The sequence below is a fragment of the Brassica napus genome, chromosome A3 (assembly GCF_020379485.1).
Source record: "Brassica napus cultivar Da-Ae chromosome A3, Da-Ae, whole genome shotgun sequence".
Taxonomy (NCBI): domain Eukaryota; kingdom Viridiplantae; phylum Streptophyta; class Magnoliopsida; order Brassicales; family Brassicaceae; genus Brassica; species Brassica napus.
This window is the reverse complement of record NC_063436.1, coordinates 32,961,870-32,978,306: the sequence shown is the minus strand read 5'-3', so window position 1 is coordinate 32,978,306 and position 16,437 is coordinate 32,961,870. Positions and strand designations below refer to the sequence as shown.

The 16,437-nt window shown below is 33.4% G+C and overlaps 2 protein-coding genes across 2 annotated transcripts; both read right to left on the bottom strand.

Annotated features, from left to right (window-relative positions):
* Positions 1–976: 976 nt before the first annotated feature.
* Positions 977–2,045, bottom strand: LOC106442271. Its single transcript, XM_013883973.1, has 5 exons — positions 1,911–2,045; positions 1,561–1,825; positions 1,401–1,482; positions 1,151–1,275; positions 977–1,068 (listed from the first exon to the last, which is right to left on the bottom strand). Exons 1-5 carry the CDS (start codon positions 2,043–2,045, stop codon positions 977–979), a joined length of 699 nt encoding a protein of 232 aa, XP_013739427.1.
* Positions 2,046–4,071: 2,026 nt separating this feature from the next.
* Positions 4,072–6,052, bottom strand: LOC106442272 (replication protein A 70 kDa DNA-binding subunit E-like). The gene is made up of 9 exons (XM_013883974.1): positions 5,915–6,052; positions 5,555–5,819; positions 5,364–5,460; positions 5,160–5,284; positions 4,970–5,054; positions 4,750–4,885; positions 4,458–4,657; positions 4,232–4,370; positions 4,072–4,152 (listed from the first exon to the last, which is right to left on the bottom strand). Exons 1-9 carry the CDS (start codon positions 6,050–6,052, stop codon positions 4,072–4,074), a joined length of 1,266 nt encoding a protein of 421 aa, XP_013739428.1.
* Between the last annotated feature and the right edge of the window lie 10,385 nt (positions 6,053–16,437).

The following is a 16,437-nucleotide window of genomic DNA, read 5'->3' as shown; positions in this document are numbered from 1 at the left end:
TCCAGTTCTTTAACGAAACTCTTTCAACGAATGGACAATATGTCTTTGAAATCGTATAACTTGATCAAACAAAGACTTAATATATGAAATTTCGACTTCTTTGTCTCCTGCTACGTATTAGGTGTACTTATATGATCACATGAGTTTTCTTTCTAATCCAAAATTGCTAGATAGATTCAAGACTGTTAAAGATAATGGTCCAAAAAGATAAGGTCGATTTTGGATTGTGATTATCCATTAGCTTACTATATAAATATTTTTTTCCATTTACAAAAAAAAAAATTAAATAAATATTTGTTTTATTCTTACGTCGGTGTACTTTACCGATTTACTACTCCTATAAATAGGAGTTCATTTATTGTTGTAAGTGATAATAATAAGAGCAAGAGATAAAAGTAATTAGTGCTCATTATCTCACATTTCTTTCGTTACTTTCCAAACACATAGAGAATAATATACTAATATATAAACACTTATAAATACACATAAATATTTCTTTATCTCATCTAATTTACAACACACTAGGTAGTAACCCCGCCTTGGGCGGGATGAGATGATTAAATTTGGACTTTGTGAAATTAAAAAAACATTAAATCTGATTAATTTGGATATTAGTTTGTTTTGGATTGACAGTTTCGGGTGTTAATGAGGAGGATATAGATTAGCCATTTTATGTAGTAATTATATAAAAACTACAAAGAAGTCAGTAAGAATCAGGAAACTATTTTAAATCGAAAACCTCAATTCCATTATAATAAGTATGCATATCTCATTCTTTCAAATACAAAGAATGGTCTAAATATAAATAGGTATTGTAAAAATAAATTGAAATGAAAAATAAGATTGAATAACTTCTAGACTTTTGAAATCGATGTTTGGAATCCTACAATTAAAAAAATTCAAAATATTAGGAATAACCAATGGATATATTTTATATATATTACTCATAAAAAATAACAAACTTTGAATGCAATGCTTACTGAGATTTGAAGAACTGAATCTCTGGGATGTCAGAATCAAACAAAATATCAGAACCACCTTCCATGTTTGTAACATAATTGAAACCACCTATAAAGTAATATCGACAATAAGAACATAAACCAAAAAATTCTGAATATAAAATTATAGCTACCAAATAAATATACTATACCTTCTCCCCACTCAATTTTCCATAACCTTAAAAAAGTTACAACAACATCTGCAATATTAGCACGCCAGAATGCATTTAAACGATGGGCTAGAGATCCATAAGCAACATACTGTATATGAATGTACCTGATAATATCGGGAAAGTTATCAGTCAATATTACTTCTACAGCCATGGTCGTATTTAAAATTAACAGATGTATCAAATGAAAAGTAGAAACCCGAGATTTATTAAGGAGAACTCCAACGAATACATAATTGAGTTATAAATGTTGGCAGGTTGAGCTAGCTTAGTAGCTATAAGATCTCCTACACGCACTAATGCTCCACAAAGATCTACATAACAGTATTTTTTTCAGAGTTTAGTAGCATTATTTAATCAATCTAAGAAAGAGTACAGGATAGTTAACATACCGACGCAGTACATAGGATGATAAAGACCCCTCTTTATACCACGAAAGTTTGCACAGCATAGAAAGTTAGAAGCGTTCACTGGTTGTATCTTCCTAAACAAACTCGATTCATTGAACTTGATTGTGTATTTGTGCTTTGTCGTTCTATGCAACTCAAAAACATATCTTATGTCAAAATTGAGAATCTCAACCCAGTCATCTTCTTTCAACTCAATCTCTCTAGGTAGAGATAAAGCATAGTTTAAGCTTCCTTGTATTGTTACTCCCTGTTTAAAAAGAACAATAACTTAATTCACAATTTGTTTATAAATGTCATTTATAAGAGGTTGAACGATATCTAAGAATACTTACATTCGCATCTCCTAAGAGCATCACTGAGTGATGATCTCTTCCAATTTTCGTATTCCATTTTTTGATTATCTTAACACGGATTGCAGGGAATGGAATCTTACTATGCAAATCACTCAAAGAGATGAAGTTGACCATGACGCAAATCACTGTAAGACCAAATTAGTATGTGTTTTTTTTTGTTTGCTTAGGTTGCTTCACGCACATTTCATATATATAGCTTTCGTCCGAACCCTAAAAGAGATTTAGTATGAGATTTAGTAAATTTATTGGTAGGATCGGAACCGGTAATTTATATATTACATTCCTTTCTGAAGATGATACCGAATTAATTATATATGCCATGTTTTGTATTCATAAATTTAGAAAATATGTTATGAATATTATCTTACTTCATAAAATAGGCGTGGGTTTGCTATTCAGGAAATAATTGTGGGACACGTCTGATCTTTACGTGCGATTGTAGACAGAAAAATTGGGGGACACGTCTAAATCCATATTAACTCAAAGTGTAAAACATTTACTTGGGGGACACGTCTAGACCTTTCTCATAATTAAAAGGAAAATTGTAGATCAAAGAATACGATCTCGGTTAATTTTCTAAAATAGTTGAGTCCAACAGGATTGATTTACTTGGTTAACAATTAACGCTCTGTATGTAAGTTATGTATAACTTTTTAATAACACTCATACATTACTATGGTTTACATTTTTAGTTGATTGTACTTTTACAGGTCTTAATACATGGTCTACACTTTCAGGACTAATAACCAGTTAGAGAAACGGTTGAAACCATTATTATGTGTTACACTTTGAGTTGGGACAAATGAATTATTAAGAGTAATGGTAGTATGGTACACTATACTCAATTGAAACATTAAACCAAATTAAAGTATACATGTCATTGTTGAATCATAACGAAAATTATGTTCCTTTTCATTCTTAGACCGGCAAAAATGTATAAACCGGGTCATGAAAACCTTGAGAAGCTATTATATCACTATATTGTTAAGTTGGGGCGTATGGTAAAAAATTTTGGTAAGCAAGACCATAAAGGATTCAAATATAAATGTAATATTGCGATATATCTATCCAAAGTAAGAAAAAAACAAATCCCAACTTAAAACCAATTGAATCTTATTGAAACGTCTAGAAAACAGAATGTTAGATCAAATTAAAAAAAACAAACCAAAATTAAATTTGACATAGAACTCCCATACTTCAAACGTGAAAGGGTTGAACGATGTCGCTTTAAACTCAAACTGGATAGAATGGAATCCTGAAATTACTGATAGATTATTTACGTTAGAAATTAGTATATACAACATATGTTTAATAAATAAAAATGACATTCATAATTACACTCACATTGATTTGGAGTTCTGTATTTCAGGAATTTCAGAATCAAATAAAATATCCGAACATTCTTCAAAATTTGTGAGATGGCTCAAGTGACCTATTAAAATAAATTATGAAGTTCCATAACAAATCTTTAAATAGTTGATCTATAAAAGCGTCTAAATTAAATAAAACTGACCTTCGCCCCACTCGATTCGCCATAGCTTCAATACACAAACAAAAATCTTTTCAGTTGATGGAAACCAGTTTTCGTATAACTTCTCAGCTACAGGTCCATAGGCAACACAGTTGATTTCATCAAAACTGCATAACATATGAATGCACGATGTCTTTAGATACGAAGTGATAAACACTTAAAAGGACAAAATAGATTAGGACTCACTCAAAATTTATGATGGAAAACAGAATTCGTCTTTGGTGTCCACCATTAATCTGGTTGGGTTGCACTTGAATTATTTCTTCGAGAGGGCCTACATGAAACAAAGCTCCGCATAGATCTAAAGACATACGAAAACGTGGGTAAGAAGTTCATAGAGTATCGAGTTTATATGCACATACGAAATATGGAAAAGAACAATTTAATAAAACTATTATAGGCTTTGACTGAATTTCGACCCATACCAATACAGAACTTAGGATGCGATAAACCACAAAGAATGGTTTCATAATTCACACAGCTAAGGAAGTTAAACTGTGTGATAGGATGAATCTTTGTTAACAATGCGTTTTGGGTGAGGATGATATGGTATTTGTTCCTTGTTGTGCATATCAATCCAGAAGCATGAATTAGTTTAAAATCATAGATTTAAAACCAATCACCTTCGTTTAGATTTACTCCACACGGCAATGTAACATCCCAAGGTATAGTTGCTTCGATGGTTGTACCCTGATGTAATAGGGGAAACGATATATTAGAATTATATATGAAAAAGTATAATCGATTCATTAAAATATATGTTTCTTACATGTTCATCTCCAATAACCAAACATGTCCTGGGTCGATTAGAACCAATGGAAGCCTTCCATGTTCTGACTATCAGATTGTCGAATAAGACGAATTTTGAACTTCCAGTACTGTCTAAAACAATCAAATGCAGCTTGTACCTATATATAAACATTGTTAATAGATTAATTTATACATGGTAAACGTAAAAATAAAATACCAGCAAGGCTTAAGAAACCTGTTAATACCTAGGTAGAAGGTTGGGATTCGAAACTTTGCAGTTAGGACAATAGTATGTGAACATTGTGGGATCATCGTCATTCCCATCTTCATCAAAGTCATTAGGCACATTCAAAACCTTCTTTGCACACACTTTCCAACTTAAATAATACCATCCCATATCAGAATCAATGGATTCAATGGTGCACATCACAATACACTTCTCAACCTACCAAAAGAAAAAATATTTATTATTTCACATACAAAAACGTTGCCAAACAAAGTCTCCAGAAAGAATTTATAATTAGAGTACTAACGAACATTTCTAGCGTCAGAAAACTGAGATATGGTTTTCCTTGGTGTGTGGACAAAAAAATCATCATTTTGCGAAACACCACAGACAGCAGACAATGGTTTAGGATCGACAATTGCTAAAACCAATTCGTCCTTCGGTAACCTAATAAGAAAGAAATAAGATGGATTGATTTCACATATACTTCTCCACCAAGATTAAAAATTAATATATAAAAAAAACACTAACACTGCAATAAAATCATCAACTTCCACCATAGGTGGATTAAGTGAGACATCCGAGACATTGTATGCATTGGATATGCTGTGCTCATCTGTCAAGGTAAACAAATGTATTAACTACTATATAGTAAAGGTGCCATATGAGAGATATCACGACCACGATATAAGAATGATAATATTATATATTTATAACTTGCCTTTCCAAACATTTATCTTCCCAAATCTGATGACACAGATTATAGCATGGTTCCTACGCATTTGGATAGCTTCCATAATATCCGTTGGAAAAACACCCCACAAAACCGTCTGTAGACGTTCGTCACTACAAAAATATATGCTAAGTATGGAAGAAAAATTCTCAAGACAATCGAATTAGACAAATAAGAGAGGCATTATATTACTTAGAATTTCTTAGTTCCAAGGAAATCTTGTTTGTGTCTTTCCCATTGACGGTGACAACTTCAATTGGGGATACTTTAACAATTTGCCCAATGACATCTGAAGAATATAAATAAACATTGCTGAACATATATTCTTTTCTTATGCCAAAAATATTATCTTAAACAAATAATAACATTGAAAAAATACATACCAACCAAGTAGTCTGAATTGAGTGACCCATCAAGTATATCACGGTAGGTAGCAGGATCAAACCCGGAAACCTCAATAGGAGACTCGCAACTTCTTACACGTGTGGTTTCAAGGAATGAAATCTTGTATGGGTGTTTAGTAGTTCGGTACGAACCATATGAGTGTCCCACTGAGAAGTTGATAAATATCTTAGAACTACCCTGCGAAAGAAATGGATCAAATTTAGTAACCAAATCCTTCATCACAGATGCATGAATCTTCACTCCCTAAAAAATACATAGATGTAAAAGGATAATTAGGACTTATCATTGATATAAATAGACGGCAATATGAACTTTAACAAAAACAATAACAAAATTACGTTAGCGTCGACCACCACCATCTCAATTGTTAAACCTCCTGCAGCGGAGAACTGCTTCCAAAGACGAATGATCCTTACCCTGATCTTCCACATTGATTTGAAAGGTTTCAGATCAGTCACACTGCTGAAAGAAGCCATAACTTTTGTAGCAAGGTTGGTACAAAGAACGTATATATAAGTTGTAGGTGTGATCTATTACCGATGGCCTTAAGCCCCTTTATATAGTTTAAAAGTTCTCCATAAGAATATATAAATTAGGGTATAGACGATATCAGGGAACAATATTAATTAGCCTTGGGTAGAAAGCATCGAAAGATACGTATCATATGCTTTCTTGTTTGCAACTATACACCGTCTCACATTTTGATAGTAATAATAAAATGGATATTCGCTCATATTACAGCGCCCAAAAAAATGTCATTATACATTAACTTCCGATCTTCAACGAATATTCTTAATATGTATCGTGTATATCTTCTCTCAAAGTTTATATTAATGTTTGACGCTTCTCCACGTTTAGAAGAGTGGTATGCAAGCAATATTTATTTACCCGATTCTATCTATTAAATATATGAAATTTATGTTAGCGATTTTTAACCTTCGAGCTTCATTGTCATAGTATGCCAAAAGACTTTTGTAATTTATTTCAAATATGTATATATACTGAATTATATCTCAATATTTTATACTACTTATCCCACGATAGATACCGTAACGAAAGGCCTGAAACATCCTGCTCATACGACATACATATATGAAAAAGATCTTGTAAGATGGTGAATAACAAAACTTATACCGCCTTATTACTGTAATATGTTTGTAAACCGAGATGCAGGATTACTGTTTGAAAAACAATGCATAACATCCTTGAAGAAAATAGTATTCAAATATACATTGTATATGAATAATATAAAGGTAAATGTTAATAGGAACCGACATAGAATAGTGAGGTTTTGGAATACTTATTACTTAATTTTGATTATAGTATAGAATTTAGAAGCAACTGGAATCTATTTTTGGGTATATGTAATCTTCCAATTAAGATGGGATGGAAAGGTAAATTTAACGCTGACAAAATAGAGGCTTTGTATTAAATAAAATATTCCAAAAAATAGAAAAACCAAAACCGAAATTGAAATGACAATAAACTAAAATCAAAGCTCAAAAACATGAGTAAATAATCGGGGACAAAGCCTCTAAAAACATGTCATCCTGCTGAAACTCGTTAGCCACTTTTTTCAATCTTTTCCTTCTTGATTCGAGTAGTACATGGAATCCTTGTAACCGAATTCTGATCATCTGCTTCTTCCAAGTTAACAATAGACGTCCCTCGGCGTTTTGCTGGAGTAAGATCAGTTCGTTCAACTTCTTGAGAAGACTCAGCAGATAGCATGAGGGAACCCTGTAAGGAAAAAAAATAAGTTATATAACTAATAGATAAAATCATTCTAGATATGGACTATGGAGTAATTAAAAAAAAAAAAAAAGAAACACCTCTGGTGCATCAGAGAGTATCGTATTGTCGCCTGTATAGGTTAGACTTGGTAGCTGGAAATTTTATAAGCACACACATTAAGCAAAACAAAGCGAAAAGGTATTACTAAACTTCAACGCAAAAGTCAAATTGATACCTTTGGGTAGACCTTTGTATCGAACTCACTTATTATCTCATCATTGGTGATAATCTTTGTGACCTTGTAAGTATCATGGTTATAGAGAAAGTTTTCTCTTTCAATACCAACCTTGAACAAATAAGTCTTTCCAACCAAATTCTTAAGAGCAAGGGGTATATCAGCCGGTTCCTCAAGCTACACATTGAAGTATAGTCAAATTTAATCTATATAAAAATAACACCTACATTACCAAATAAATTGATGTAGAGGAAATACCTCATCAGCATTGGGTCCAACCAATGAAATGCAAGGCTTATGAATTAACTCAACAGCAAGATTATCAAATAAGAGAAACTTTGATTTCCCAGAACTGTCCACGACAATCAAATGCAGCTTGTACCTATAAAAACACAATTTAACAGATGAATAAGAGACGATATTAAGTAACGATAAAATACAGCTAGACATATGAAATTCCGTTAATACCTTGGTAGAAGTTTGGGATTGGAAACTTTGCATTTAGGACAATAGTAACTGAACATTATGGAATTTTCGTCATCCTCATCATCAATAGTGTCGTTAGGCACATGCAAAACCTTCTTTGCACAGACTTTGCAACTTAAATAATACCATCCCATATCAGAATCAATGGCGGCAACGGTGCACATCACGATACACTTCGCAATCTAGCAATAAAAAAAAATACATTTATACATAAACCTTAAAGTAAATTACGAAACACAGTAAGTAAAAGCCATATAAAATTCAAATAATCGTGAACCTGTCTCGTTTCAGACAACTGAGATAAGGTTTTCCTTGGTGGGTTTTTAAAAAAATCATCATTTTCAGATACATCAGAGACAATAGACAATGGCTTTGGGTCAACTATTGCTAAAGCCAATTCGTCCTTCGGTAACCTAATAAGACAGAAAATGGATGGATTGATAGCTGGTTTACTATTCCACGAAGATATAAATAACAGTTATAATAAAACACTTACAATGCAAGAAAAGAATCTACTTCAGCCATGGGTGGAGTAAGTTCGACAGCAGAGACATTGTATGCATTGGATATGCTGCGCTCATCTGTTAAAGTAAACAATGTATTCAGTTGTATATAGTAAAAGGCCCTATGAGAGAACTGACTTTGACAATATAAGTTACAAATAAATAATATAAAGCGAAACTTGCCTTTCCAAACTTTGATCTTCCCAAATCTGATGACACATATAATAGCTTGCTCCCTACGCATTTGGATAGCTTCCATCACATCCGTTGCAAAACTTCCCCATAAAACCGTCTGTAGACGCTTATCACTATAAAAAGATGGGCTTAGTTTGATATAAAATAAACCAATAACAGTCGAACTAATATAAAACTATAGAACTGATATTTTTACGCTGAATTTCGTAGTTCCAAGGCCATCTTGTTTGTGTCTTTCCCATTGACTGAGACAACGTCAATCGGGGATACTTCAACAATTTGCCCAATGACATCTGTAGAAAATATTAAACAGATTATAAATATAGTTAATGTTTTATAACAAAGATATTAGGGAAAAAATACAATTCTATTTAAAAACTACTCACCAACCAAGTAGTCCGAATTGAGTGACCCATCAAGAATATCACGGTAGTTTGCAGGATCAAACCCGGAAACCTCATTAGGAAAATCGCAATCTCTAACATGGGTGGTTTCAAGGAAAGAGATCTTGTATTGATGGTTAGTAGTTCGGTATGAACCACATGACTGACCCACTGAGAAGTTGATGAATATCTTTGAACTACCTTCTGACAGCTGTGGATCAAATTGATTAACCAAATCCTTCTTCACAGACGCATGAATCTTCACGTCCTGAAAAAAACATTGGCAGTAAGGATAATTAGAATGAAGCTTTTATAAGATCACTATAGGTTAATAGCAGGGCAATAAAAATGAAGAAACTAACGTTTGAGTCGACCACAACCATCTCAATTGTCAAGCCTCCTGCAGCGGACTACTGCTTCCAAAGTCGAATGATCCTCACCCTGATCTTCCACATTGTTTTGAAAGGTTTGAGGTCAGACACACTGCTGAAAGAAGCCATAAGTTTTCTAGGAAAAATGGTTTACAAAACATATAGAGAAGCTGTTGTTGTGTTATATTGTCGATGGCATTAGGGCCCTTTATATAGTTTAGAAGTTGTACAAAAGAATAGGTATTGGAATATTCTTTTGTGATCACTATTAATTAGCCTTGGGGAAAAACCAAAGAAGTTACCGTGTACAATACTTTAAGAAAGTTTCGTTTTTCGAATATTTGCCGAGATTTATTTAATTACATCAACCCAATTTACTTTTAATAGTAAATGAACATATATATAGATTTCCTTCCCTCGTTCGTAGGATATATTTTTTGCTTAAGAAAGTCAAGTTATATTAACTCTATGCAATCCTGCAAAAAAATGTGATTTTATATATGAACAGTCATTAATGTTAAAATATACAATTGTCTATTTAATAAGTGGTTGGTGAAAATGCAATATAGTGTAAACGAGCTTAACATTCCATTTATCGTGAATCATACACATAAATATTGGCATATTTAGTAGAAAAGGTTAATATCTTTACAAATTAAATGTTCATAGCTTGTAAAACAGGCAAACATGACATATTATTATATGCTGGTTAACATGATTTAGTATCTCAATATGTATAAATAAGTACAAAATATACCATTAAACGATTAAGAAAAGAGCCTTTATATAAATGTAACAACAAATAAACCTACAGTACATAAAACGCTTCAGACAAAAAAAAAATAGATAAATGAAAACACAAAATCTTAAGTTTATGAATCAAACACAAAAAAAATACTAATAAGAATAAAACAAAGGACTCTTTTCCGGATAAAGACACGCGTCATATAACTCTTCAGCCACTTTTTTCAGTCTTCGCTTTCTTGATAGTTACCGATGGAGATTGATTGTTAGCAGAAATCTTGTAAAAGGCTGGCTCTATTTTTTCGATTGGAGATCCTTCATGTTTAACAGGAGCCTTCACATTAGATGGAGAGTCAACAGAAGAACTTTCGGTTACCAGCACACAACCCTGAAAAACCCGAATTGTTATTTAAACCTTAAAAACTTCGGCATATTTAAACATAGTTAGTTGAGTTCAATCCATATATTACCTCTTGCTCTTCGAACCGATGAGAAAAATCAGGGTAAAACGTATTCGAACTTCCCTAATAATAAAAAGTTTTCAGTTTTCAACGTTTCCAAAGTCAATATATAAAGAATCAGATAGATATTAAAAAGACATGTACCTTAGGATATGAGGACACGTCAAACTCGTTTAGCATATATGGGCTGGTGATAATCTTCTGCACCTTGAACGTGTCGTCCTCGCACTGATAATTAACCGTATCTATAATGATCTTAAACAAATACTTTTTACCAACTAAATTCTTGAGAGCGCTGCGCAAAACATTGGGTTCCATGATCTACAAAAAAAAAGACAATCAGTTAGTAATACGGGCTAAATGGAATAAAAATCGTCACAAACATTACTATAAAAAATAGAAGTATAGGCCATACTTCAGTTGCGATATGTGTCGTTGGATTAAAGCAAGGCTGATGGAGCAATTGCAGGGCAATCTTATCTAAAACCAACAACTTGGTGTGGCCTGTATTATCTAGTACTACCAAATGCAACTTGTACCTAGCATACGTAAATATACAATTACATGTAAATAGAATTAATACAATTGTTGATAATCAAGAAAAAGGAACTCGGGTATATATTAGTACCTTAGCTTGAGCTTAGGATTAATCATTTTGCACTTAGTACAGTAGAGCATACAACGAACATCCAGTTCATAGGTTCCTCCGGGGTGAACGTTATTATGCAACATATCTAGCTTTGTCACACTTTGCAACTAATATAGTACCAACCCATATCATTATCAATTGCAGCTATAGTGCACCTCACATAGCACCTCTCAACCTAAAATAAATAAACACGATATGTATATATGTATAAACAATAAGATTTCTTCATTCAAATCTTCGGTGCAACCATTATTGAAAACACTTAAACCTTTCTCGTCTCCAAAATATCAGATATTGTTTTCTGTGGCGTTTTCACGAAGTAGTCTTCTTCCTCTGACATCATTGACACCATGGAAAGTGGTTTAGACTGCACAATTGCCAAAGAGATATTTTCCTTTGGTAACCTAATCATATTATGAAAATCAGTACTGATAAAAGATTTTCAAAACAAATACAACTCCACTATTTTCAAACAATGTTTCCAAACCTACAATTTGGCAAAAGCTTCAACCTCGTCAATAAACGGATTAAGGGACACGGCAGACACATTGTATGCATTGCATACGCTTCGCTCATCTTGTAAGAACATGATTTCCACGTATAAAAATATCATATATATATAAGGATCATTAAAATAAGAAACCTCGTGAAAATAAAATAATTACCTTTCCATACTTTGATCTTCCCAAACTTCATAACACAAATGAGAGTTCTATCAGATAGAAGTTGAATTGCTTCGCTTAGATCCAGTGCAACCTTTCCCCATACAACCAATGGCAGCCTAACATCTCTGAGTATCAAAATATAAAAGGTTATGGTGGTGAGCATGTTAAGTAAAAAAAATTTAATAGTATATCGTTAATAAATATAAACGAAAGTATCTTAAATTTTGTTTTACTCACGCTTCATTTTTTAAGAGTAATGAAATCTTTTCCGTGTCCTTCCCATTGGGAGATACGATTTCAACATGAGTTACCTCTACAATCTGACCCATAATATCTACAAAATAAGAAAAAAACGTAAGTATCTTTGTTATCACGGTTAATGGTCAGAACATAATTTTCATTTAGACTTACCGATCAAGTATTCAAGACTGAGAGTTCCGTCTAAGATTTCCCGAAAATTAACAGGGGTGAAACCAGTCAATCTGTACGGCAAATCGTCACAAAGTCGAATCCGAGTGGTGGTTTGAACGAAATTTTGTAAGGATGCTTGGTTAATCGATAGGAGCCACATGCTTGAGAAAGCGAAAAATTGATGAGTATCTTCAAATCATCTTGTTCAAGGAAAGGTTCAAAGATCGGAACCAGAACCTCATTGACAGTTGCTTGAATCGTATCCCCCTGTCATTCGTATAATTATAACCATATAAACACCAATATATTTAAATAAAGGTTGCATAATAACAATGGACATACAAAATTGGATCGTAATACCAAAACAACTTACATTTGAATCAATTAACACCATCTCAATACTGTCAATATCGCCTGCAGAGTATTGTCTCCATAGACGAATTATCTTGACCTTGATTTTCCACGTAGTTTTCGCAGGACTCAAGTTCATAACCTTGTCAAAATTAGTAGCCATCTTAACGTCTAACATACTCTAGTTTTTTTTTTTTTGGGATGGAGACTAATAGAGGCGAGGGTTAATATATTTAGTATCGTATTAAGATTAGGTTAGAATATACGTACCCTTAATAAATAAGGCAATAACCTAGTTATTGTAAATGTGAAAATATCCTAAATTTAATACGACTCAAAATACACTTCCGGACCAAGCAATATAACCAACTTTCTATAAAACTTGGGTCTGTTAGATTTAACTAATAATGAAAATTGACATTTACCATAAATCAAAACATTACCAAAAATTCGTTACGTTATTAATTGATGTGACAAAACGAACACAATCTATATAGTCTTACGCCATATCTATATACTCTTATGCCATAGAGTTTTATATGTAGCTTTTCATTTTTGTATGAGACATATCTGCATGTGAAGTCCATTGCATGTACATTAGGATAATTTGATTGTCAAGCTCGTAAGTGTATATAACCAAGAATATAGAAATCGTATGTAATATCTAGGTACTTTGCATGTACCTAATAATCATATCCTTTGTTTCGAGGAGGATCTCAATCACACCACATATGCTTATGCGTTCGACTAATAATTTCCGAAACCGCATTGATCTTAACCAACCTAAAATATATGTGAAGATCAAGTTTCATTAAAATATGCATACAAAGCTACTCTTCGGAGCTGAACTCACCGGCACCAAATGAAAACTAATATCAAAAACGAACTATCCGAAGAAACTGAAGCATAAAGTTTTAATAATTTTGCATGAAGAAACAGAGTCCCACTTTCCTTACTGAACGTAGGATGTCTTTGTGTTGATATCCCGTTACGCGGGGTTTTTACTTCTTGTACTTTGAAGTGAGAGTCCTGTGATCAAGAGAACTTATGTCTCCTCTAAATCGCGGCTTGCGGTCCTCACCAGTTCCCATTATGGGAGTCTTATCCTTTGTTTTGAGGAGGATCTCAATCACACCACATATGCATACACGTTCGACTAATAATTTCCGAAACCGCGTTGATCTTAACCAACCTAAAATATATGTTAACATCAAGTTTCATTAAAATATGCATACAAAGCTACTCTTCGGAGCTGAACTCCCCGGCACTCAATGAAAATTACACCAAAAACGAACTATCCGAAGAAACTGAAACATAAAGTTTTATAAATTTTGCATGAAGAAACAGAGTCCCACGTTTCTTACTGAACGTATGATGTCTTCGTGTTGATATCCCGTGACGCGGGGTTGTTACTTCTTGTACTTTGAAGTGAGAGTCCTGTGATCAAGAGAACTTATGTCTCCTCTATCTTGCGGCTTGCGGTCCTCACCAGTTCCCATTACGGGAGTCTGTGGACATGTCAATTAAGGTAGTAAATAGAGAAGACATAAGTTCCCTTGATCACAGGAACACCTTTAAAAAATGCATACAACGCTACTATTGGGAGCTGAACTCACCGACAGGCAAAGCAAATTACACAAATAACGATCTATCCAGCAAGACGTACAGCATAATGTCTTATAAATTTTGCATGAAGAAACAGAGGATCAGATTCCTTACTGAACGTAGGCGTCTTCGTGTTGATATCCCGTGAAGCGGCTTGCACTCCCCACCATATTGAGATATTCCATCTTAGGCTCTGTCGGGCTTTCTCTTGAGATCCTCAACACTTCCCATATCGCTCCTTCCTTTACCATCTCTTCCGCGTTCCTTTCTGCAATATCTCAATTTCTATAACCATGTTATAAGGTTACTTGATTCAGTTTTTTTTTTTATTTCGATGCACACCAAAACGCTGACCGTGTTGTTGATGCTTTGGCAAAGAGCAAATTCCCTATGCCTCTTACGTAGTCATCGAAAACGAGCACATCACATACGGTTGGAGGATTGGAGAATCAACATAAGCACTTAAAAAATTAACACCCCGTTTACGTGAATTTAAGTTTCAGAATGGCGACAATAATTATGGAAATATTTGCGGGCATTTAAAGCTTCCGTTTTTTTAACATAGGTTCTCCAAGTAACACATGTGCTATTTTGTAAATAGAAGCCTCTCATGAAGCCACGTCAGATTACACTTTTAAGGAAATTTTTTTAAGTGCTTCTCCTTTAATATATATGAGATTATCAGCACGAAACTTTGGCCAACTAAAGTTTATCAATCCGAAAGTTTTTAAACCAGCCGGAATAATATTTAAATTTATGTATTTTAATATATTTGATTTATTTAAATTTTATTATTGTTTCCGAGTGAGAGGTTGGGCCTTCTCCGTCTTTTTCCGGAATGATAGGCGCTGTCTTTCCCGACTGATCGTTATGGTAGGCTATGCCTTCACGATCAGAGAAACACGTGCTAGGCTTTGCCTCCGTGAATAAAAGGAAAACGTCAAAAATAGCAGATTAAGTCTCCTCGGACCTTGAATAAAAGAAAAGATCAATATCGTAGACTTTGTCTCCTCAGATCTTGAAAAAAAGAAGATAAAAGGTTAATATAGAAGACTATGTCTCCTCGAAACCTTGATAAAAATGATCAATATGGTATTCTACGACTCCTTGGATCATGTGGTAGGCTAAGCCACTAATTTTATTTATTGCTCTTTAAATTTCTACAATTTAATTTCTGCATTTATTTTATGCTTTTAATTTATGCATTTAAATTTCTGTCTTTATATATTATTATTCTATGAATACAGTTATCATGTCAAATTTGACAAAGCTCAAAATAAATACCCTTGATATTACAAGAAAAAATTATAAGACTTGGGTAGTGGGTGCAAAAATGCACCTGCACCTGAGCTTTGAGAAATCATCGATAAGTTGAAAACTATATCGGATGAGAAAAAGAAAAGCCATGATATTTACACCAATTCAATGATGGTTTATAAGATGAGGTGTATCATGAGAAAAGATCTAGAAGATCTTTGATAATTAAATCCTTGAAAGAAAGGATTCACTAAATAGTTGGAGTTGATGTAAATCCTCCGTGAAAACTGAAAAAAAATATGGAAATCATGATGCTAGACCATCAAGTCGGTCCTATTGGAAAAGTACAAGGGTGTGCATGCGGTTGAAACCGCTATCGTGGTCGTGGAAGAGGACGAGGAAGAACATTCCGTCCCAATAAGAATAATGAGAACTTCCACGAAAATGAAAGTGGTCGGGTGATAAAAGGCAAACAGAAAAGGTTTGCTATAGATACGGCCAGACAGAAAACTAGGTACGTAGTTGTCGTACGCCAAATATTTAGCCGATCTATATCGAGAATCAAAAAGAAAAAGAGAAAGGAAGTATATTAAACTTCGTCTCTTATGAGCCCGAACTATTTTTCATAGTTTGAATACTCATCTTGATGATTCAAATTTTCTGGTTGGTCTATAAAATGAAAATAAAATATCGATGTGATATGAGAATTATCTTCCTGAATAAGATTTTGTAATTCAGGGTGGAGATAGATATACTTGGCAGATATTGGGTCATCGTACATTACTATTAAAGGTAACAAATATTTCTCCAC

Excerpts from the sequence above, each read along its gene's own strand:
- LOC106442271 (XM_013883973.1), bottom strand. The coding sequence starts at position 2,045 with ATGGTCAACTTCATCTCTTTGAGTGATTTGCATAGTAAGATTCCATTC. Across the intron at positions 1,826-1,910 it reads TGCTCTTAGGAGATGCGAAT|GGAGTAACAATACAAGGAAG; the intron begins GTAAGTATTCTT and ends CTTTTTAAACAG. Across the intron at positions 1,069-1,150 it reads GAAAATTGAGTGGGGAGAAG|GTGGTTTCAATTATGTTACA; the intron begins GTATAGTATATT and ends ATTACTTTATAG.
- LOC106442272 (XM_013883974.1), bottom strand. The coding sequence starts at position 6,052 with ATGGCTTCTTTCAGCAGTGTGACTGATCTGAAACCTTTCAAATCAATG. Across the intron at positions 5,055-5,159 it reads GAAGATAAATGTTTGGAAAG|ATGAGCACAGCATATCCAAT; the intron begins GCAAGTTATAAA and ends TTACCTTGACAG. Across the intron at positions 4,153-4,231 it reads TGGTTATTGGAGATGAACAT|GGTACAACCATCGAAGCAAC; the intron begins GTAAGAAACATA and ends CTATTACATCAG.